The sequence below is a fragment of the Glossina fuscipes genome, unplaced genomic scaffold (assembly GCF_014805625.2).
Source record: "Glossina fuscipes isolate IAEA_lab_2018 unplaced genomic scaffold, Yale_Gfus_2 2, whole genome shotgun sequence".
Lineage (NCBI taxonomy): Eukaryota > Metazoa > Arthropoda > Insecta > Diptera > Glossinidae > Glossina > Glossina fuscipes.
Genome location: NW_023998416.1, coordinates 3,800,071 through 3,826,424, shown reverse-complemented (window position 1 = coordinate 3,826,424; position 26,354 = coordinate 3,800,071). Strand labels below are relative to the sequence as shown.

General features: G+C 31.9%; 1 protein-coding gene across 1 annotated transcript; it reads right to left on the bottom strand.

The window, feature by feature from the left end:
• Window positions 1-1,940: 1,940 nt before the first annotated feature.
• LOC119633752 (serine/threonine-protein kinase meng-po) lies at window positions 1,941-25,899 on the bottom strand. Its single transcript, XM_038027462.1, has 3 exons — window positions 25,802-25,899; window positions 22,619-22,657; window positions 1,941-4,926 (listed from the first exon to the last, which is right to left on the bottom strand). The coding sequence occupies exons 1-3, from the start codon at window positions 25,812-25,814 to the stop codon at window positions 3,578-3,580; spliced, it is 1,401 nt and encodes a 466-aa protein (XP_037883390.1). The 5' UTR covers window positions 25,815-25,899; the 3' UTR covers window positions 1,941-3,577.
• Between the last annotated feature and the right edge of the window lie 455 nt (window positions 25,900-26,354).

Sequence of the window (26,354 nt, the reverse complement as noted above, 5' to 3'; positions counted from 1 at the left end):
GAGAAATTTTTTTTTCAAAAAAATGGTCGATTCGATTACGAAAATCAATTGCTCGTTACCATCTCCACCAGAGAAGTTTCACATCATCCAGTCGGTTTACAAATTAAAACATTTATTATAATTCTTAAAATTATTTTCGCCGAATTTCGAAATTAATAAATTTATTAAAATAAAAATTTACATAAAATTCTTTTTAAAAATCAAAGCCATGTTAACCATATTTCTTTGATTACCTTAGCGTTGTTGACCAGGCATTCATTTCAGAATCTCAAACTGTTAACAAGGAGCATTATGTAACCATTTAACATCGTTTATGTGAGTATAAAAATCAGCGAGATTTGTGCTACAACATTTCCTGATTTAACACATCACTCAATAAATCCCCAGTCTAGCACATAGTGCAAGCATTAATATGTAAGTTACGGTTGCTTTAGGGACACTACCTTTTTCAGTTTTGAATTTCGTTTGTTGATTAACTATCACTTGTTGATCAGAAAAAATACAGCTCAAAATCCGCAATGGACTTAAAGGCGTTCTGGCGTAAGTACAGTTATGATTCTGAAGCCCCTGGCCACCAAAAATCGGAAGCTGTTTCAAAAAACAAAAAGAAAGTAAACAAACAAACAAAATCGTTTTGAAAGATCCCCAAGAGATCTTGCGTAAGATAGATGACACTTTAACGATACCAGAGGGCAGTTTATTTACCATCTGCACTTGAGAGAGCTCTGTTTGAAATGCTCACTTTTGACAAGAACATGTTGATGACTCAGAGCGCTATTCGCTGCTATATAGGCGAGATAAAAAAGATAATAAAACGTGGACCCATCACTACTCTTCACCGTCAAATCGGTAGTCAGCCAAGTGGGCAACTCATGGCGAAAACCATCCGAAGCGACCAAAAATGTAACTTCACTAAGGCGCATGTAACTTGTAAACTAACACTCCAAATTTTAGATACTTAACATCTATAATAGTTTGAAAGTTACAGGTTGTTTTAATTATGATCCCGTTTCCACGCTACTCACACTCTTTGCTTGCAAAGAACTGGTATCTCTCCATAAATACTATTTGAGAAAATTTTTATGTTCATATCTACTATAAACTAAGTTTGCCAAGCTTCAACTTTCTACCTCAACTTTTACGAGCTCAAAAGCAGAAAGAGGGACGTATGTCCTTAAATCCACTATTAATCTCACATTTATCGATCAGTAAGTCACATTTATAAAATCGCAGATGCATATTTCTGTCTAACGCTCCTTCAAATAGTGGGATTACTAGTATAAATAGCGGATTGCAATCAGCTCTCAACGCGGAGACGCCATTAACGACAGGAGCGGCGCCATACTTCACTACACTACATCACATAACCCAACTTTCTTTAGTTTGGAAATAATGCACGTTTTCATCATTCAGAAATGTTTTTAGTTGTTTTAAATCCAACTCTGTTTTAAGATATATTAACGTTTCCTGATAAAAGATAAAAGATAGAATACTTGCAGACTTATATGCGACTAAATCGAGATTATTAGTGACTTGGTGAAACATATAATGCCTATGGAAAATACGGTGCACACGATGCGCAATGTGCTTTCCAGAACAGGCCAATGATTGAGGTGTTCTTGATGTGGTATCATTACATAAACCCATCTATAAGGGCGACGAAATATATGCATTATAATCCCTGCACACAAACCTATTAACGGTTCACGTTTGCAATCAACGCGAAATTTCACGGAATTGTTTTCAAATTCTGCTAAAAAGTTGCTAATAAAAGTTATTCACTTGCGTGAGGACTATAGTCACAATTAATTTTCTCGATAATATATGCATAGAAAATAAAAAACATTTTCATTTCTTACTGAAGGGACTTTTTATTTAAAAACCAAAAAAAGAAAATGGTAGACTTTAAACGAAGTGATTTCATACTAATGGAATCCTTTCCTAAATCTATTAAAAGATTTATTTTTATTAACAAATAAAAACCAAACTCTTAGAATATCTCAGGAAATACTTTTTTAAATTTGATAAAAAGATTATAGAAAAGAAACAAATGATTCAAAACCTTCCCACGGATGGCGGATATGCTCCATTTGTCCAAACGTTTTCAACGCCCAGGAGTAAGCTTCAGAAAGTATATGTTTTCTTGATCAGCATTAAATTAAGGATCGATTTAAGGACATGCCAGGATGTCCATCTGTCCATGCGCTTTGCATTCTTCTTTTTAGAATGAAAGTGGGAGTGGCTGATGTAGGCCACCAGTTGACCAGTTTAGATCATTTTCCAATTTTTTCAAAGATTAGCAACCGATATCTTCATCTTCGCTTCATTTCGTTTATCACATATACTAGCCATTTTGGCAAATGGATAGACGGACTTGCTTATGTGCATTCCGCAAGAATTTATATACTTTATGTGGTTTTTCAACCTGGCTTCTGCGTGTTATAAGGGTTTCGGGAAAGAAGTGAAATTATGAAACACTATGAAATTGGGTAATCGAGGCCGAAATTTGCGTAGGTTAATCTGGCGTGGTTTGTGAGTTATGAGCAAGCAAAAATTTGTATTACTTTTGGAAAGTGGAAATGATCTCAATTCACGTGGTAATGTAGGCGTGTCCTACAACCGATTTGGTCCATTTTCAATACATACCTGCGTGCAAGAAGCTTCAACGTTTGCGCTAACCTTAAAGTCGGTAGCTTCATTTTTCCTTGCCGGGAGACTGTTTACAGCAGACACTATACAGACGGACAGACGAACATACTTAAATCGATTGAGAATTTAATGATGATGAATTATATGCTTCCTATGTTGTGTCTCTGAAGCCTTCTTCTGCTGGGTGTAGCAAATATTTTGACAAAGTGCATATACCTTTCATCCTTACCTGATGGGTATAAAACTTCATAAAATGATCCAATTATAATAGTTCTTTGAAAAGTCTTGCTAGCAATAGGAAAAATAAGAAGTACATACATCCAAGTAGTTTAGATTGAAACACAGCTGTTGAACTGAAACTATATTTTCAGAGCAGAGATGGAAAACTTAATTTGATTTAATTCGATTCAAAATATGTGATACGCTTTTGGTTTACGTGTATAGAATGAATATTTATTATGAGTGAATACAATTGCTTACATGAATCTATAACCAATAAATATTTCTAAATTTTCTATTTATAATGTACTCGCAGATATGCACACTTATTGTTACTTAATTTTTCTTTTTTTTTTTTTTCTCCTCTTACTGAATTGCTTATAATTAACATTAAAGATATATGTAATTTGTGAGCTTATATATGCGTATAACATTTGCTAAAAAAAAAAAAAAACTAAATACAACAAAACAATTCTAAAAATTTGTATATTTTTACATCTATGGTACATTTTAACACTTAACTATTAAGTGGTTTTTTTGTTTTCAACTCAATCTCAATTTTTCTACTCTTTTTCTTTTTTTTTTTTTTTTTTTGTTCTTTTTGTGGTAAATTTGTTAATTGACTTTGTAAAAATAGTATATATTTGTGCCCTAATATATTATCATTTTATTGTCCTTATACACATTTTTTTGGCCCTTAATTAATTTCTTAATTAGTTACATCTACGACTGCCAAACTTTCAATTTCTGTATCGAAATTTGCATCGCAAGTGGCCAGCCACTCGAGCACTCGTTTACGTATTGCGTTTTGATCCAATGCGCTTTCTAAACCATAACTGGACATCATACGCCTTAGACGGGTTTTATTCTCATCGGCAGAATGTCGGCAATCTTTCTGATTCAAATAAATGCAAGAATCTTGATCAGGATTCGGTGAAATCAAAGTAGCTGACTTTGAGGCGGTTATACGACATTCAACCCAACGATCTTTCATATATTTAGCGACTTCTGTCACTTTACAGCGATCTTCAGGATCGTAGGATAAATATTTGCGAAAGCATCTCATCAAACGTGTAGAAAATTTGCGAAAATTATCTGGAATTTTAGTGGTTTTACGCTGTTCATATTTCATAAAGCCCGCGTATTGAGTATCTTTAACCCAATCGGCAGCATTCCACGGCGGACTACCGGTCAATATGTGAAACATCAATATACCGAATTGCCATGAATCACTCGACGGCAAACAATGAAATCTTTCGTTTTTCACAATTTCCAAAACTTCAGGCGGCACGAAACTGGTCCAAGTGTGTTTCACCTTATGCACAAGTAAACCCTTGCGAGTGGTGGCTCCAAAATCGCATAACTTGACACGGGAAAAATCCGGTGTAAAAACTAATACATTCTCCAATTTTAAATCGCGATGAACAAGATTTTTCGAATGCATAAAACCCAATGCCGAGCTCAACTGTTCCGTAATCAATTTGCATGCATTTTCGTGAAGACCATTGGGGCCAACATTCGAAGCCAAATCTCCATAGGGAGCATGCTCCATTGCAAATACATAATAGTCTTTGGTCTGAAAAGCCACATTGTAAGCACTCAGTATGTTACGATGATGCGATAATTCATAGTTGAAATGAAATTCTCTTTGAAACTCTTGCGTTGTGGTCAGTTCGGCATGAACGGCTTTTAATACAACTTGAGTTTGGGTAGGCCGATGCAAAGCGAGCATAATTTTTGCGAAACAACCCTCAGCCAATACCTTCTCAACGTTGTATTGATCGTTAAAAGTCATTAACGGTAAATCAATATCGCGTACAATATGAATAAGACCACTATCATCCTTGTCCGGTTTCTTATAGATGCTACTGCGACGGCTTACCGAAGCCGCAGAATTCGGAACTTCTAGTTTCATACTAGTACTGGTTGCAGTTAAGGGTGAATTGCAGCGATTGTTATTAGTACACGTACTACTATTATTATTGCTATTGCGTGAATGGGTGCTACCGCCATCGCCAGGACGTGATCTGCGCAAGCGAAACGAAAACGAGCGTTTTTCTGCAAAATAAAATGATATAAGGATTTATTACATTTTCATTATCGTCTTAAAATTTATTTTTAAAAATGAAATAATTTCTTGCATCGTTTTCAGCAAAGATCGATAACGATCGCATGATGGCAGTTCGGTGTTATAAAAAGATTTGTCACACGAGTTCTCCTATCTTTGGAAGAGAGAGAGATTGAGAGAGAGAGAGAGAGAGATAGGTCTACTAATTTCATTGTACCATTCGTAACAGTAACATGGGCTGGGATTATTTTGAAGAAAGCCAAATTTAATTTTTTTTTTTTTTTGCTTTTTCGTTTATGTATATACGGCCAGTAGTCCATAATAAACATTACGTAAGGAATAGTTGATTTCTTTTTTTGCATCCAAGTTAAAAGTATTGCAAAAATGTCAAGTTTAATTTTTGAGTTGATCTTAATTTTTTAACCGTTCCAGATGTAATTATTATCGATTTATAAACCGAAAGTTAAGTTTTTATCTTAAATTTTTCAAGTTGGAAAAGTACTCTTTGCGAACTTTGAAAGGCAAAAAATGTAAGCAATGCAACTGAATGTGGTGCACTATGAAAGATAGAGCAGAGTAATGAAATCTCTTTATCTCTCGTGAATGGATGATAAAATAAAATTAATAATCGAGTATTAATTTTTCGCAAAAGGCATTAAATACGTTAAGATTAAAATGGCAAAGATGAGGTTTGAAAATTCGCCTTAAATGCTCAGTAGCTTTCGTATTGTCTTTTTCTCTCTACATATTATTCTTTTCGTTAACCATATGTTTGTCACCGTTTGTCACGTACACATGATTTATGTGCATTTCTTCATATATCTTGACTTTGATGTTATTTAATAAACAAAAGAAACGATAAATAAAACGCATAAGATTGTTTTGGGTGATTATTATTTTTTTTTTTTTTTTTTTTTTTGTTATGGAATACACAAAAATAGGTTTTTCATTTATATAAAAATAAAAAATAATAATTCAATTTTTTAACTGTGCACACGTTTTTTTTTTTTTTTTTTAAACAAAAAATAAATTATATATTATATATATTTGTGAAAATTATTAATAATCATCTTGAATCCGCGTAATGATGATGACATTACTTTCAAAATAACTGCAAAATTTAATTTTAAGTACTAAAAATTGACAACTGTTATACTTTGTTACATTTTATAGTCGAATGCATATTAATTCATATAAATATATGGCAAATAATAATATCTAGTATGAATTTAGATTTCTAAAAATTTGTTCAACTCATAATGAGAGGTTTTAATGTATTTAAAAAAAAGTCGTAAAATAAAATGTGGCAAAAAAAAAGACGCCATTATGTCTGATCGTACCGGTCCAGAATTAAAAATTGACGCCTACAATGAAATTTTGTATGTTTTCGCATATCTTCTACTCTGCGCGTGCATATTTATATAAACGCATATGTAAGCAATATATAAAAAAGCTATACTCGTTTTGTAGCGAAACTTGGATACTCAGTACTTAAGGTCTAATGAACTGCCATTTTTTCATTACATATTATATGTGCAAGGTTTAGTTTGTCTTTCATACTCAACAACACAGATAATTTACTAAATATATGCGAGTCATGGAAATAGACAAAGAGAACTCCATCGAATATAATTATTCTTGCTCAGCTTGGATAGTGGTGACGATTATGACTTTAGAATGTTTCAGTTGAGAAATACATTTCACCCTCTTTAACTCGGCTCACGAATCTGCCTACAAAAAAACATGTACTTCCTATAATCCAAAAATGTTGTACGTTACCTTACATGTATATGTATATGTTACCTAATATATATATAATACGTGTATATTATACATAGAAGACAATATTGAAAAACTTGGCATAGGAATATATTTTCAAGGGGGGAACACCGCTGTCATATCCAAAAAAAAGAAATTTTTTTGACAATTATTGTTGGGACGAAAGGAAAAATAACAAAATAATAACATTCGAGGAAGGATATAATCTTTGAGAAGTATTAAAAAGTGACAAGACCGGAACCAACCTCTCAAGCCACTAAAAAAATCGATTAGTATACTTATTTCTAGCTAGTAAGTTGGGTACAGAATTTTAACGGTATTGATTTTTGTGCAATTACCAGGAATTTGAAAGAGAAAAAAGGGCCATCACGTGTGAAAAATTTAACTTTCGCTTTCGTTTACAGCTGATCTTGCTAAGCAGTTAAATACGAAAGTGAAAGCTATCTTTTAGTTACGTGATTATATTCAAAATTTAATTAAACCTATCAAAAACGATTTAAGGGGAATGAAAATTGCTGAACTTATGCTGGGCTACGTTTTAAAAAACTGTGTTTCGAAAAAGGTCTATTAAAAATTTCCAAATGGATATGTGATGAATATCCAGAATATCAAATTTTTGAAAGTATTTAAAATTTAAATACGGCCCCAGACAGGGAAATAATCACCTGTGAGAAATTTAGCTGTCGCGGTTGTATTCAGCTGTTAGCTACGTGATTCCTCTCCAGTTTTTCATATCATTCTTGAATATTGAACGCATCAGTCAAACCAATAAAAATTCAAAAGTAAAATTCTAAAAATTTTGAGATGGTGTTACTCCCTAACAATAAAATCTTACATAACTACTCTCAACATTTGCATAGATTTCCGAAATATTAATTCCTGGATGTCATAGGTAATTATTTCGTACACATTTACGACTAAGTTTCGATCTTTTGTAGTAACAGAGGAATAGGGAATGTTTTCTGAAATTTCATTGATTTATCAAATTCTGTCCGGCCTCTAAATCTTCGAAGGAAAGCAAGGAACTTTCCACTAAATCAATTGAAATTTTCACTTCAACTGACTGTAAAGAAGATTATATAAAGTAGACAACATGCTTCTTGCAGGGCACATGATGAAACTAACAAACTTTCCTCTTTTAGTAATGATGGCAAAAATTATGCCAAGAATTGTCTTGTCTTAAAAAAAAAAAAACACAATTTTTTTTTAAACATTTATTTCTACGAATAAAAAATTATGAGAAATAAAAAGAAAAAGAAAACGAACTTCCCAAAATAATGTCATTGAATTTTCTTAGAAAAACTAATCATCGCTAGCATAAATTCATTGGATGAGTATGATGTCTTAAATCTATTGCTATATTAATTGTGTGTTTCCATTTATAAATCACTTCTGAGAGATTTTCGTTGCTAGCTATGCTATGCTTTCATTTAATGAAATCTCAATCATATTCACAGAAATTTGTCACTTTCCACATCTCTAAGCATCAAAATTGAATATATATGGAAGCAGACTCTATAGCTTGTACGGTGATGACAATTTGAAAAAGAATTAACAAGACTGTCCAGCAATCAGCATTAATTTGAAATAAAAACAACAACAAAATTATATTCTCCTTAGATATATGAACACTTCTTACCACGAACATACATATATATGACGTATATACAATACACATATAATAAATTCAGCTGAATTAAGCAACACTTAAGATTAAAGGCCTTAACTATGGCAATTTAATCAATGGTTAACGAAAAAGAAAACAACCTCACACCTGCGTATACGTATTATGAATAAATAAATCTGTAAGGGAGAAAGAAAAGCAAAAACATGTGCCCTGTAGCCCAAAAGCGCATTAACAACCGATAATCATTAAAGTGAAAGCACACCAAATAGAAAAAAAATATATTCCAAGCATCTCGTCAATTACAGGCGAGTCAACTAACCGATTATAGAATCATTCTTAATACACTGATGTAATTTTATAGATTTTTTCAGCGTATATGTAATACCCAGCTGACCCTAACAGACCTCCTATTACATATTTACACTTTATGAATCGATCTAAACTCGTCTGTTTGTCTGTCTTGTCGTCTTATGATCAACCTAGAGGTCGCAGCTTTTGAAATATTTTGATGAATTTTTTGATACCGTCAACACCCAGAAGGGTTTAAGATAAAATTTTTTACACTGTCAACAGCCAAAAGGGCTTGAGATAGATTCATTTTCTCTCCTCTATTACATTTTTATACTTTCTATCCATCTGTCAATCCGAAATTTATAAGATATTTTCATGACAGTTGGTACACCGACGTGTGTTCGCTGAACTGATCACTTTTTCGGCCGCTTCCCATACAACGACCTATTCTGAAAAATCATTATAGGGCGGTGTAGGATATTTAGTGTCATGTAAGATTCATTTATTAGAAACAGTTTAATATGTTCTTCTGAAAATTTAGATAATCGATTCTTTGTTTCAATATCTACTAAGAATTTTCAACTTCTGCTGCGACTATCAATTAGAGATATTTCGAACCCTAGGTTTCCACACCAATAGCAGACGCTAGATGAACATGTGCAAGAACGGGCAGTCGAGTAGACCGCAAAAAGTAAAGCAAGTAAAATTCTTCCTCTGCAGAGCATTTGTGTACAAAGTAAGTCGAAGAGTCTTCAATTGTTGTGAGTACGAAAACTTAAATCAATTTATGTCCATCTTTGATCTCTATTATCGTAATTTCCTTGTATTCTGTTCGAATTCTCTTCTCTTCTCATATAGCTTCAATAAATAATCCGTAGATTGGGTTAAACACTGCATATAAATAAACCTAAAAGTTGTCCAAAGAATGAAAAAATACAACAACTTTCGAAAATGATTGGAAACCTAACGAAGTTGTATAACAATTGCTACACGTGTAATGATCTTAAGTTTTGCTATCGAGCTTCAATTGATATGCAAATTGATTGTGAATTTTTAATTGAAATCCGTCCATGATTCGAATCGAGACATGTATAGCATATAATTCTCTTTCTTTTAATCATTGAAAAATTGCAACACATAACCTATCTTTTTAATTATTTGAAATGAAGTAAAATTATATACAAAACTTAAAGTGAAGCGAATTGGGAATTGAGAAAGGAAAACTCTTACAAAGGACGTTTACGAAATATAATCATATAATAAATATTTTAAAAGATTATGATTTTAATGATTTTTTTTAAATTTTTATGTCTTTTTCAAAACCACAAACTCCGTAAAGTAAATGCATACCGTATTTATATAATAAAAATCTGCCATATACCGAAAATGTTGTTTGTTTCTACCAAACGTCTCTTTCAGTTTAATAATGCTGCCGGCATGCTGTTATAGCTGTTGTTTTATTTTGAAAGACTTTGGGGGCATTGCTGACGTCAATGAAATCCAAATGATGAAATAAGTAGCGTCTTGCCTCCTTAATAATTTCCATAAGAACTGTATAGATATTTTCTTTCTTTTTGTTTTTTTTTTTTTTTTTTTTTTTTTAAATATTTTTTTTCTCTTTTGATCGTTTACAATACTTATATATATCACCCCTTATTGCTCGTTCTAATGTAATAATTAACGTAAATATATGCTTTTTCCGAAAGATTAAGTTTATGGCAAATGCATGATTTTGAGTGCGTATGCTGGTCGTCACCCCTCGCCATTCCCTTACCGAGCAAGCAGATGTTCTTTTAATTGGCTTCACTGTGTACTCAATAGTCAACAAAGTCGACTAAACTAATGGCGACAAATTTTATGTTAATACTAAAAACCACTCAAAATATAAATACTAATCAATTTTTATTGTTTCTAGTTTTTTCAATTTTTTTTTCTCTTTTTTTTTTTACTTTTTTACCACTAAAACTTAAGAAGAAAGCTACAAATTCTCAACTTAATTATTTTGTGATTCGTCATATTGTTATACAATGTGTTTATATATGATTTATATAATCATTGGCCAATAATTGCGTTAAAGTTTTAATATCGTAATGCATTACTATTGAATCGTAAAATTAAAAAATAAATAAATATATATAAATACATATATATATATAAGAATGTATTTTAATGTTTTATATGTGCGCGTTGTGTGAAGATATATTCGTTCATTTATGAAATTTATTATTGCGCGAAGGTGACTCTAGTGAAGGTGAGTGTTGTTATTGCGTTTTTTGCTCTTTCATTAAGCAAGACATCTGTTAGAAGATTCTCTAAACACACTACTGCGTTAGATGCTTACGGTTTTATAAAGAACTATATGTTAAATGTGTACGATAACCTTTTCAAAATGAAATCCTTCATAAGGCACTTATGCGTTATAAAAGTTTTGCAATTTACGTATCACAAGGATAGATGTACGATGTACGAAAAAAGTTAACTATGGCTTATAAGTTTTTTGCATGGTAACCACTTTAAACTCAAGATCTCATTAAAGTTTTGCTTTTCTTTTTCTCTTTTACTTTCTTTCGCAAATGTTTTTCATCTCATTCTTAATTAACTTATCACATTAGTTGTCTATCATGCACTTAACATTGTAGCATTTCTTTCCTTCAAGCATTTAAATTTAAATGTCTTTTCGAAATACTTCTTCTCTTGGGTATAAATTTTTATTTTATAGCAAATAAAAAGTATTTTTAAATTACTTTTCTATAGGGATGTTTTGCATAAAAATAATAAAAAAAAAACTTCTTTATATATAAGATTTTAGAAAAGAAACAAAAACGAAGTTATATTTGGTTCGGATGGAAACATTTAAGCGATGACATTGTAAGAACTAAAGTTGGACTTCGTTTTATTCCTCCATTCTACGTTAAGCACTTCATAGCCATTAACAGTAACGAGTAAGTTTTACTAAACAGTAACGAGAGTTCAAAGTTCTAAACAATGAAATCTCGAATCAAGCACATGGTTCGCTCGCATCTAATCCTTTTCCATGTTCAGATCGTAATCGAGGGAAGGAGGAGAATTGCAGGGTCTAACTTGGGGAACCTAGGAAGACATTAACCGGCTGGTGGGTTACAAGAGCAACAACAAAAACAGCGGTCTTACCAAAATAACAGAAGAAGTAAAGCGAACCCAAAGGATTACATAGCCGATAAACACAATCATAAAAATTGAAACAATTATAATATGAGTCTGGCGTAGAACTAAAGCAATATAAGGCTGATCTCTGTCAATATTGAAATATAATTTGAAGGGTAAATAGAGTCAAGTTGTCTCACAACGAATTTTTTAGATACGCAATTTAAAGGACTCATATAAGCCTTCCAACATTATTTTGCCTATTGTGGGCATATTATTTGAATCAATCAACTCTTGATATTGGCTTTAAATCACAGTTCTTTGTATATTGGATATAGCACTCCTTTAAATCTATAAATGCTACCCTCTACGCTTTTATAGTAGTTTTTTCGACTTTGAGCGATCGATATTAAACAAAAAGTAAGCGAATGAGCAGAAGAACTAATTGACGTTGACGTTTCGATTTAAAAGGTTACCCTGTTTAAGCATTCAACTATGCGTATTTTTTTTGATCTCTTAATGTCTCAGATGATCAGATGAGTATAGCGAAAGAGATTTTATAACGAATTAGGATTGTAAGCATTGGGTGGGGAAACAATGCGTAGATAGGTTGTTATAAATTTATAAAAAGCTGATAAAACCGCTCGTTGCGAAAGAAATGGGAAAACTGCTTTCTCCAGAGTATTATCTGCCGTTAGTTAGAAAATTTTCTTAATTTTTTCATAGAGTTCGTAGTCTACGTCGAAAGGATAACCACTCCTGGGAAGCTTTTCAGAAAAGTACCTTTTTTTGGAACCTAGTACCTAGAGCATGGAACCTCTAACTCAACTTTAACTTAAACAAGCCCTCGATTAAAATGAGTGTTTATCAAAAGGAGTCTAATGAATACAATAGAGAGGGTAACTTGAGTTCTGTGATGCTAACTATTCCTGAGTATGTTACCCGTAACTTTCCAGGGACACGGTATCGTTTTTTTCGAGCATCTCCAACACCTAGCTGACCTCTCAAATACAAAAGCCATTGATATCAACATTAATAACCCGCTTATATACCGCCCCTCATTCCAATTCAACAGCACTATTCTTTGAACTAAGCACGAAAGGCAATGCTTCACAAAAGCATTCAAGCTTTTTAGCTCGAATGGTTAATTTATAATAATGCGTAATATTTATAGATAATGTCATCATCTAGAGATATCATGTAGAAGCATTAACAAGTCGTGCCCGTTTGGTTGCAGTCTTAAAAAAATTATTTTACTTTCTTATAGTGGAGACAATATAAGATAAGAATTTATATCTGATACATAAAGTCGGCTTTAACCTTAAAAATTCTTCCATGCAGGCCCAAATCGATCAAGAGACAAGCTTACGGTCCAATATAAACTGAGAACAAGTTTACTTTTCGAACTTTTGTCCTGTTACGTGCATAAAGTACAACATACGATGCCAATTTTCGAGTATGTGTTGATGTTTTAGAAGACACTGCCGAAAAAGTTATCTGATCCAAATAATTTTTATTAACATGCGTCCTTGCTCTAAAATATCCGAAAATTGCGATCTGTAGGTTGACCACAAGGAAACCTGACGGACGGACGGACAGCTGGACAGACGAGCTGAGATCGATTCAGGAAATAGATCTACGAATACGACGGGAACGGAACCAAAAAAACCGCGCACAAAATCGCTCAAAGATCAAGATGATGTCAACAATTTTCTTCGATTATCATAGTGTTACGCACTATGAATCCCTTCCGTCAGGCCAAACCGTTAACAAGGAATATTATTTGGGTTTGAAGTTTACTTTGAAGGTGACAAAGTAGATTTGGAATAATAAATAAAAAATAATAATAAAAAAAAAGAAAAAAACATTAATTGATTGTTAGCGAACATATTAACCGTAAGCTAACCTTACTAGAGAGGAACGATATTCCGGAAACTTTATAGGATATTGTGGGAAAAGTCAAGCATTGCTATCTTCAACTTGGCTAAATCAGAAGACTTTTCTACATCACCAATTTAATGTTGCACTTACACTATAGAAACTCATATCTCGTCGAAGATAAATAGCTTTGTGAGCACAACTTTGTACAACTTTATCAGATGTTAGGTCACAAAAGTTTATATTTAGCAAATAAGCTTTTTTCACAGGATCTCCTACACCTTCGCAGATAGAAAGTCTGGTCCCCTCATGGTTAATGACCTTTTGAGACGTTCCACTAATTCATTTTTAGTGTCAGCTCCTATATATACACTTTAACTCTCAATTTAAAATACTTTGACTTTCGACTATGTACACGAAATGATAAAACTTATATTTCACCACAATTTTCAAACTGAATAGTTTTTTATTGCCGAGAAGAACATATCTGAGCTCCTGAGAACTTCATCAGCTAAGCACATCGCTTACGATGCATATTTCGAAAATTCTGATAAGTGTACGTACATAGCAGGTGATAGCTATAAAGCCACGCTCTCTGCATCACATATAACCTGTCTCTTTATAAATGCAACGATCTGTAATGATTCATATATTTCCAATTAACTCTTAAATTTTCTTTTAATGTATTTGACTATCATACCTACGTTCTCGTTAATAGTTTCAAATAAATAAATTGTTTATAGGAATAGATATAAAAACTTTTGCGCAAACAAATTTCCTTAATCAGTACGATGGGTGTGTACTATTTTTTTTGTTTTCACAGTGTGTGTGTGTGTGTGTGTGTATAGGTCTATCGTACTGTTAGCACAATTAAATTTCGCACGTCTAACAATTAAACAAAAAAGAAAGAAAAAAAAAAAAGTAGAAAACAAGAAAAACTATATACCCATAGACGAGTATACATATAGATGTATAAATGGTAGGATGTTTTGTTAAGGTTTTCAATACATTCGATTGTTTATTTGATTGCAAAAAAATAATACAGGAATAGTTTACGATATGATGAAAAAATTGAAACACACATGTATCCATACAAAAAGCATATATATATATGTAATATATATATATATATATGTATGTATGTTGTTTATGAAAGTGAATCACTAACCATATAAATATTATGAAAAATCGTTTTCTTCTCCCTAACTGAAACTGAAAGAAATTTTATAAATAAACTGTTAAGCAAAATGAATGTTTTATATATTATTTAAAAATTGTACATAAAATTTAAAAAAGAAAAACTTAAAGAATTGTCAGCGCTCGCATCTCTTTAACGATCCTTCTAATCATTGCTATCGATCTTTTTATTAATAAAGTAAAAATTGACTTCTTGCAGTATACGTTAATCAGTAAACTTGATTTTTAATTTTTTTTTTTTTCTTTATAATTAACGAGATGAAAGACTTTCGAAATTCGAACTGCGTCTACTACTTTCTGGAATTGGTGACGTAAGGTCCAATTTCAAGTATCCTAAGAAATATATACAACAAATTGGCAAAATTCTGTCGTACGTTAATACCTGCAGGCAATTTTACTTGCAGCTTTTTACTACTCTTCATCAGTTAGCTGCCAATGAATAACATGGCAGTAGACAAAGTTCACTGAAATCATTGAATTTGGTACGAGTTCTAGCAAGGAAACAAAGCATTAGTTATTGGTAAAAACTTATGTGACACGGCGGGAGATGAGGTTGTCAATGTTTCGATCTGCCAAAAGTTTGTCCTGAATTTTCAGATTTATGCTAAATTTCGTTCGAAAGCTTTATTTTGCGGTCAACTAAACTCAAAATTAATTCCATTCCCTTTAAAGTGAGCCAGTGATTTTCTCAATTGTACCAAAAACTTTGTTCGGTTTAACTTTAAACTGTCAATGTACAAACGTTGCTGCATGAGCGATTTTTTGAGTTCATAAAAAATAAACGCAAGCTAGACAGAACGGGGAATTTGGCGATCATCGAACAAGACAAGATAGTTGAAATAGTTTCAAAAACGCATTATCTTGCTGCAAAAAGCAAAACTTTCTTGTACGTAAATGGTGTGCAATGCTTTGCGCAGGCAACGCCTAACGTTTATTTAATATTATTTGTTAACGACTACGCGTGGGGGAAGAAATTCATAATTGTTTAATTAACGTACGTGTTACTAGTTTGTGATCATTAGCAGCATTAGCAGTATATAAGCATTCAGAATAAGTCGCTTTGCGGCAGATTACCGGCTTTAGATAAACATAGAACGACCAAGTCCAATTAATAGGAATTTTCCAAAAAAAAAAAACAAACAAACACATAAAGGCGGCATCAGCGTTCAAAACATCGAGCTTACAACCGTATGAACGTATGTAAAGACAAATTAAAGCAAGAAAATCAATTCTTATGCTTAAGATATATGTACATAATTGAGGCAGTCCTCGATGCATAATTCCAGAGTTTGCAAAATGAATTGAAATTTTAATGCAGACTTAGAACGGATACGGGTTCGTAGTTCTTATTCAACTCGCACATGCATCATATGTATAGAGTGTCACACATCTCTCTGTGGTTTTTGGAGTGTACTTTTTTTTTTTTTACATTTAAAAAGGAAGATTATTCCCAGAAAGACACGCAATACATAGTAGGAAAGTGGTTATCCAATTTCTTTTCTCTTTAAAATGGACTGCACTCTGGTCTATCAACCACTCTCACAGCAATGCTTTAATCAGCTTATGATGATTGCAGCTCCAACATAAGCTCAACAACTGTTGTAAACCCTTTTGGGTTGGAAATTGCTTCCATTTTTGCTAAAACTCATTTACAAAACCTACAAACTATCTTTCCCCTCTGGTGTGTGAATGAATGTGTACTCCTCACTCTATTTTGCTCAGATTACTTCGTCAAACTTCGACAGCATTATTATGATTCCAATATGTATATGTAATATGTATGTGTGTATTTATATATATATATGTATATAGACATCACTTGAAAATTTTAAGAGAATTTGAACGATTTATTTTAAGTTATAAATATCAGATGAATATAACATAACCGCTGAATCATTGAATCGAAAAGCTCTATAAAAATGCCAAAATCGCAGCTATAAACGCAATCGGAAGAAGAGGAAAAAAGTACTTAAAATGTCGTCATTTGAATTGAAATGAAACCCTTATAATCCTGTCTATGTTGTTATCATATATTAACCAAAACCTGTCAAAATATATTTTACGATTTTTTTTTTTTTTTTTTTGTGAAGTATTTTTTAAACAATCTTTTTCATTCAAAGCGAAAACAAGAAACACAAAAAGCTTAGCAGACAAAACGTAATACATGCTAAAGAGATATATAATTCAAAAAAAAAAAAAACAAAAAAAACAAAAAAAATTTCCATAAAATAGAAATAAGAAGCAACATTTTAAGGGAAGGGGGAAGAAGAAAAAAAAAACAAAGAATTGATTGTTGTATAAACATTGCACACAAGCATATACGCATACACGCATACACACATACACATACACTTTACCTAGGTGTTATTAACACTTAGTTAAAAGGCAATTATGAGTTTAAAAATACACGTACACATTATGGTGCACATATATATATATATCTCGAGACGTGTTGCCAAACTTTGTGTACATCTACGTACATACATGTATCACTTTTATGCGTTTGTTTACATTTATTTAAGCGAACAACGAGAACAGAGAGTTTAATGATTCTATCATTCAGTCTGCAACACTCAAAATATTCTACAATAGATTTTTAAATCGATTTAACCATGACTTGTCCCTCCGTCCGTCTACATATCTTCGTACATTCCTATCTACTTGCTATGTGAAATTTACAAAATCGTAAATTTTCTTAATAAATAATATAATAATAAATAACTTCAGCTCGAATACTTGCGTTTTATTCATAGATCAAGTTCAAAGACAAACGTGAAACGTGAAACGTCCAAAAGTGTACTTGCATGCAAGCTAGAAAAGTTCGAAAGGGCGGCAAAATTTTAACTTACTTCCAGTTACGAACTAGAACAGACATAGACTCGAAAAAAGTATTCGAGGTAGTGGATATCAAAATTCGTTTTGAAGCGATTATGATAATTTTGTTGTTTTTTATTCATTAATTTTTTTTTTTTTTTTCTTTTCACTTTAATGTAAAATTATTTTTATTTTTGTGTTTATTATTGTTTTTGCTTTTATTTAAGAGACGATTTTTTGTTTTTCTGTTGTTTTATTATGTGTCAATGGCAAATACTACGTCACTGTACACTCTATAAGCCTAAAAAAAAAAAATAAGAAAGAAAAATAAGAGACGTGTAATAACACATAGTTTTGGTTTTAATAAATTATTTTATTCTTGTTCATATATAATGAAAGAAAGAAGGCCTTGCTAAATGTTGGTTTTTTTTTTTTTTTTTTGTTAATATAATCACGGTATAGCAATTCTTTTTTCTTTAGTTTTCTTTTGTAATAATTTATAAAGATTTTGTAACTAATTTATCAAAAACTTTCAACTCTATAAGAGAAACTAACCTTTTCTTTATATTAAGGTATGAACAAACAAATATCATACAACGTATATGAAAGTATATGAGGGCAAGGATAAAGTTATTTAATGGATGAAAATAATTAATTATCGTAAAGCAATGTCTCCCGCAAATTCATTTGCATTGTTCGCATTGTTTACTTTAACTACTATAAGCGGCATCAACCAGTACTTCAATATCTTCTGAGTAAAAAAATCGTCGGCAAAACTGATATAGTTTCTCTTTCCTTTTTTTTTTATTGTTATATAGCGAAAAAAAGCGATTGCAAAAAAATTCCTGAACACGTACAAAATGTCCATGAGAATGTAACGAAGTGAGAAGATACGACATTTTCTTAAAGTAATCTGCAAATGCTTCAGTAAACTTCAACAGCTAGTGCAAAAATACAACAGAGTTGCTATTCCTGGAAACACAAAAGAACTCTAATCCTCTCTCTTAATGACGAAAGGAAAGATTCTAATGTAATCCGAAGGCATATAAAAAGAATGTATGTAAAAATGTTACTATAACTTGAAAAATATGAAAATGCCCGGGAGTAGAGAGAAAGTCTTTTGCGATAAATTTTAAAGATCCGCCACTTTAAATAAAAGTATGCCGACGTTTTTTTTAAGAGAAAAATAACTTAATTCAAGAGAAAAGGATAAAAAATATTTTATTAATATTCCCTACTGAAGAAATATCGTGTCTTTTAAGGCTGTACGCAAAAGGAATCAACTTTTAGATGTCACCGCAAAATCCAATTCTGGCTTGGGCAAATATGAAGTCAACAATTGAGTCCAAAGTCAATCAGCGAGAACAAAACCTGACGTACATGTATTGTTAAGCCCTCTTGAACCCATAATGATACCATTGTTAGCGGGTTTTTCACCTAATTGCGTCAATTGTGAGCTTTCTCTGGTTATGAGTTTTTGTTTAAAGCAACTCATAGTGTACTACAAGTATGTACAAGTGACATTTCCACGTTGGATGTCAAAGGTTCAGCAAGCCGGCATTATGCTTATTTCCGCTTTGTATAATATACCATAACAAAGCCATTTCCCGTCATTGCAGTACTACTCTTAAAATTAAGCAGCCCAAGTAAGGCTTGCCTTCTTTATTTCTCGAACAAAATTTAAAAGTTTCCAAAACTCCGTACTTCAGCGGAGAAACTACAGAATTTTGAATTATGTGAGAATATGGATTTAAATACTGAGAGAGAAAGAGAGGGTGGGAGCTTATCCTAGTATATAAAAAGAGGGACTGTCAAATTAGCCTAAACCCACTGTTGTATATCGTGCTTTAATTACGATTGACGAGACACCGCAATTATAATGCTTATGCCTCCCAGGCTGCGACCTCCCTCTTTTCCCCACTTCTTGTTCAACGTGTTCACTCGCGGATAAGAAATATCCTCTGAGTGACTGCTTATAAAAAAATAGATTGGACGTTATAGGACACAATACACAAATATTTTCCTTTCGTATTATTAAACCTGGTTCGTTAATTTTCTCTCTTTAAAGAAGTCTACTTGATCTACACTTGTCGAGAATATAGATTATATATAAATATATTCTATTCCAACAAGCTGAAGCCTTGATTTACCCTTTCTCATCGATCGTGACACGAAACTGGTTATTTGAAAGCTAAAGTTAGGCGAAAGATACACGTACCGGATTACATATTGATAGGCTCTGCACTTGGATTTTTGAAAAATTGAATATCCTTAACATGCCTATATACATCTTTACGCTTGATTACGATAGGAAATTTTTAAATCTATCTATCCCATCTGTTTCTCTTCTTTTTTTATTCTTTTTTCTTCTTAGATGACTTCAAAGACTGCTCTGCTCTCTGGCAACGAAATAATTCAGACATAAAGCATATGTGTCTACAATATTTAAAACAAGTATCACTTGCGTCGTATATGTAAAAATATCATATCGTATATGTAATTATTTATATTAACGAAACGTTTAACTGCAAAAAAAAGCGCAGAGTCTAGCCGCAAATACGCTAGCAATAGACAAAAACCTGTTGCTTACAAACTGTAACAACTATTTACCTAAAATTGAATGATAAAGATGCAGACATTTTCCAGAACCATCTACAAGTTTAATACGAAAAGGCTTTTAATTAATCAACACAATGCCCATCAGGTAAACAAATACTTTACAGTTGGTATGCAATGAGCTCGGGCTCGTTTCACCGATCGTGTAAAGCTTTCTTTTCCCTTTTTTTCTATATTACTCGGATGACGTTCTTTAAAATACGACAATTGTGTTAACGCACCACCACCACTATGGTGCAGACTCAAGCTCTGTCCGATATATGTGCGGCTTCTAGTGGCGTAGAAATATAAGAACTTTTTAAACATCACTCTGAACTCAATGGATAAAGTTATTTTTCCCTTCTCCCTCCTTGTTAAACTTATTTCTAACGCTACTGTATGCATTAATAGAATATTAACCTGCGCCATTAGTGCTTATTTGGACGCTATGCTTTATTCAAATGTACAGTTAGAATATTCTTTTCAATTCTCATCCTTCTGAATGCCATTGACACATGGGTATTACTAAGACGACAGATCGATTCGAATTGATTCTTATGCATCATTGTTATTACTATCATAATGCATTTAGATAAAAGAAGTAAATTCTAAGACTAAGAAAGTGGAATAAGCCCTAGGAAGCAACACTGCTGGCCTTTCTTTTTTTTTTGAAAGCTAGACTGGATAGTTAGTTTAGTTGCTTTAATAAAATTAAAACTCTTATCGATATTACGTTCTCCAAATACTTTCAAGATGTCCTTAGGGATAGACGCTTCAAAAATTAGATCTTGGAAAATTTTCGGCTTTCACAAAGTACATGTTTACTGAATGAAAGCTTTTCAATACAAAATGGCAGCGACTCAAAACCGATTTAAATTCGCTAATATGATGGAGTATGGTACGTTTTCGATGGCTAAACACCCAACTTAAATGTCAAAAGTAACGGAGAGAAAATTTCTGGCATCTCGAAAAAAAAAAAAAAAAAAAAAACAACAAACGCAAATACAACAACCCTACAAATATATTAAAATCCATTTAGCTAAATGGAAACATATACGTAAGTAAAGAAAAGAAGAAAAAAAAAAAAAAAGACAAGAAAAGAAAAGAAAAGAAAAAGTTAAACATCAAAACAAATCATGGCATTTCAAATAAAAGATTCAATTAGTTGACAATTTTTCAAAAAAATAAAAATACAGAAGAAGAAATTCATCCAAAAATTGCATAGAAATAACGCTAACATAAGATATTTCATTTTTTCTTATTTACATTACATTTGCTATAATATGTAAACACGTGGTGCTAATGCTTTACATTCAACCTATAGTACGTATATACATACGTAAATATCCATGTCAATCGATTTACTTAAAACAATAATAATTTTTTTTTTTTTTTTTCATTTTTATTTATATTATTTTCATTTTTTCCTTAGCATATAATTTTGATCGAACTCGCATCATGACCGCATATATACATACATAAGCATGAATGTTTGCATGAATATGTTTAAACGAAAAGAAGCAATGTTCCAGATTTGTCATGTCATTAGCGAAAAAAAAAAAAAAAAAAATAGATTAAAAATTTTTAATGTATTTTATATGTATGTTAAATATTTCTTTCTTGTTCATCTTAATGCACATACACATATGTAAAACTTTGTTTATCGCTTGTACGGCTCGTAGTTGCACTTTTACATTAATATGAACGTATATGCGTTTACAGGCAAAATGTTATAGTAATATAAGCTTTAGTTTAGTAAATCTTGAAGATCTTGAACATATGGTAAATGGGTCCTTAAAATTTTCTTTATGATGAATGTAACATAACCTTGATCATCTTAAGAAGACATTTATTAAAGATTTCCCTAAAGTTTTAACTATCGTGAATGTCATATCACAACAGTGTGTAAAACTGAAGAGGATATCAAAATGGCAGCTTCCTCCCATCTGAAGACTTACAACTTTGAAAATCTCAACCATACAGACACATAAGGGACTTTGTTTCTGTTATTTTTTTTTGCATTTCTCAATACAATAAATGGGCGGTAATCCGAATGTATGCGTCTAGATGGATATCAATAGAATCGCGTCACATTTTCACTGTTACCCTTTGCAATTCTAAATATTTCAACTGAGCAAAACAAAAATATATGATATTTCGATTGTCTGGCATAATGACAATGTAGAATTTTTTAAAAAAAATATACAAAATAACACCATTTGTACCAAAAAAAAAAAATAAATAAAAAAAAAATATGCTTTGGCGTTTTAAAATATATTGAACATGACTGAATTAAATTTAAATGCAAATGTTTATTATTAATAGTATAATAGTAAGATATTGTTTTTATTATTTTTTTTATATATAAAGTTACATACGTTTTATAGATTTTCGCTCAGCGATAGGAGTATCAGAATCTAGAGGAAAAATAAACAAATAAAAGAAAAACAATTATATTAAGTAAAAACTCTTTTTATCTAACTCCTTCAATCTAAGAAGAAATTCTCTTTCATATTTTAAAAAATAAATAAATGCTTTGAAGCATTTGTTTGGATAAAATTTTCATTTAATTGAATTCGAAAGCATTAATAAGTGTACGACCTTTTAGAATAGCCTGTCACTTCATTTTCTCTTAAATAATATCACTGTAGTCGCTGATTTCAGTTATGAAATGCCATAAAGATGTTAAGTATAAAGTCTTTCAAGGAATTCCATAGATCGTAATATTGGGAATATAGATTAGATAGATTAATACTGTAAAGTGTACAGGAAAACTATGACTTCTTGAAAGTACTCCCTTTAAGGTACACGCAACTGAATAAATTATCACACTAATGCGTACACGATATAGATTCTTGGAGCTTTGAATAGAGCATAGATTTATACTAAAAAAATGAAAGTTTCGAGAAATTTTTTTACTTTTCCCGATTAACTGAAAGGATAATGCACTGGATGGATGCACTACCGTATCCAAAGCCCAAATACCCATGATAGCGAACATGCGAACCCATATCATCTTTGAATACTCTTGGTGTCCTCCTTTGAGAGGTTTAGTTGGGCGAGAGATATTTGAATAAGAGATACTACGTCCAATAGTTGATGCAATTGCGAAAAACACTAGACGTAATATACCAATTGTCACGATATATCATTTTTAATATGAAGGACTTCGAACCCCTGCAGGAATTATTTGCCATTCTAACCTGAAATGCCTTGCCCTCCCCGCTGGCATCAGTTGACCTTGTTTCTTCCGATTAACACATGTTTCAATAAATCATTTATTGTTTGCTTAAACGGTGCTTCGATCCTTATGGCGACGCCTAAATGTAGATTCTTTTTGGGATAACCTTGAAAGACGGGCAAGTTTCAAAATGGAAGATAGAAAAAAATTCGAACTAACGATGGACAATATATTGAATAAAACACATTACACTCATTTCGCTGAGTAAAGCTGCAAAGTTACAAAAAGAAACCTCAAAACGCAAGAGAAAGGTACGAGGAATCCATTATGAGAACATATTCCGGTGACTGCAACCTTTTAATTACAGTGCAATAAGAGAGAAATTACATTCATCTTAGAAAGAGTTCTTTAATGCCCATTCAAAGAACGACAATTTTCGTCACACACACACGAGTTACAGCAGTAATATCCTAAATTTTTTTGATGACCATACGATATAGCGGAGTATAATCTCTGATATTTATTCGGTTTTGCAGCACCATATAGAACTGACATTGAAATGCTAGCTAATCTCTCACCCGATTTTCGAACCCGATTTTTGAAGTGGTGCAACCCCTATAATAACCATTAAAAATTGAGTTTTTTTACAATTTGTCCTTTTTTGAGGTAAAAAGAAACATAATTGAATTATAATATTTGGCGGACTTATTAGGCGTATACTTAACTATTAATAAAAAAAATTGTTAGTGAAAAATATTAAAAAACGGCGATATCAGAGCCATTTTCATGAGGCACCATTCATTTAAGGGATTCTGCGACAGGCCATGCAACCGGTCTAAAATTTGCCTTGGAAATGCGAAAAAAACACGTTTAATCTGCATGCTTGTAGCTAGTGAAACACGCAGGATTTTTTAAAAATATTGATTTTTATGAGATCGCAACGAAAAGGTTTCATATTTAACCAAGAAATGCACGCTCTTTGATGAATAAAAAATCGTTACTCTAATTTTTTCAAGCTTATCCTGCGAGTCTCACTATTGCGTGTATATTAACTTTCAACTTTGAGTGTTACCGCGGACAGAAAGACGGACATGCCTTAAGAAAATTAAAATTTGTTGCTGATAAAAAAAAAATGTTTATAGCTTTTATAGAATTTTTAATCATTCCTTCTGCGCCTTTCAAACGGTTTGATAAAATAAATATACGGACCAACCTTTCGATACAATTATTAGTTAATTATGAAATACCAACTGACATCTCCACATTAAATAATTTTTAATTGAAACAAATCAGATTGGGAAGAAATTTAGAATAATACAACAAATGAAAAGACAACCGATGGCCTTGGCCCAACAAAAGGTTCCCTTGTACCGTGCAGTTAATCATATTCAAAATAAGACGTTATATGGGAAGTGGGCGAAAGTACAATCTGAATCTTTTTTAAAGGCGTTTATTCTTGGGTCAAAACATGTTAATGTAACAAATTTTATCAAAATATCTCAAAGTTTACGACCTGTAGGGCAGGCGCACAAGAAAACAAAAAAGACAAAGGATAGACAGACAGACGGTCTTAAAATGGATTCAGAAAATGATTCTGAATCGATCGCCATAATAAAAGGTGGACCTATCTCAAGTCCTTCTAAGTGTTGCATACAACCGCACATATTTGGTTTACTCTTGTACCACAAGCGTCTTAGTATTTTTTGAAAGTCGTGATTAATAAATAACGTGAAATTGAATGCCACTAGTAATCCATCAAGAGGATCTATAGACAGGCAAATATATATCCTCTAAATTTCACATCTCCACCTGTAATTTTGTTGCAATGAAGAATTATGCCAGCAATGCCGGGCATTCGACCACGCTATTGCTGCTCTGGTCCTCCCAATAAAACGCAGACTTGTGATAAATTTCAGTCCTTCATAAGAGACTATTTCCAATACTCTCGATGGCTTTTCCATCGAGCCGTCCCGTTGCCAGAAACGTAATCTAACAGCCAAACCAGTTCCAATTTCCATATATAACAAACAGCGTACATGTATTATGTTCACTTAAGATTGCTTGCAGAAATATTTACTTAATGCAAAACATGTTAGCAAAATCTATTCATATATAAGAGCAAGAGTGTAAGGACCAAGTATAAACAAAAGATATAAGCAAACATTGACGTCATCGATGCTTCGCAGGATAACAAATGAATGAATACATGTCACTTAACCCCGACAATGACGCAATTGAATGAAAGTATAAAAAAGTTAGTGTGGAAATAACAAAAAGGATCAATACACCGACAAGTGATTGACATGTTGTTAAAATCGTGACACCTTCTAATATAAAAAAAAAAAACTCTTTTTTATAAGTAAATATTTGAAGCACTTACCAATTGTTCCCATTCTTAAGACGTTTTATTTTAGTTGATTATTATTTAAATAAAATTTTTTTTTTACTGAAAAACTTTTAATGTTTAATTTATTTTACTTTTAAATTTTTTCTTCACCACTTTCTTTATGTTTAGTACATTGAAATAAATTCTATTTAAAAATACGCCTTTTTGTAGAATTTTTATAATTTAATTATTATTATTATTATTATTATTATTTTTCTTTTTTCTATCTGAGCAAAATGTAAAATCTTGTTCACATATCAATTGACGTTTCGGAAGTTTTTAATATTTTTTTAAAAACTTCGTACGAGTATATCTTATAAAAATAAATATCTTGTCTAACCGCGTGTGTTATTGCTCAAGTCAAATATGCGTGCAGAATGTTTTCAAATGTAGTCAGCGAATTTCATTTATAGGCTGGATTCATATATAAAACGGAAAAAAGAAGTCGAGTAAAATATCGTTCAGTAAATTCGCCTTAAATTTTCGACAAATTTTCTCTTCTTGGCTGTGAAGCACAAGCGCTTTTCTTTCTTTCGTTTTCTCACCT

What these genes read in the sequence shown, in the direction of transcription:
- LOC119633752 (XM_038027462.1), bottom strand. An exon ending in TGAGCGAAAATCTATAAAAC is followed by an intron (nt 4,927 to 22,618) that starts GTATGTAACTTT and finishes TTTATTTTGCAG; the next exon opens with AAAAACGCTCGTTTTCGTTT.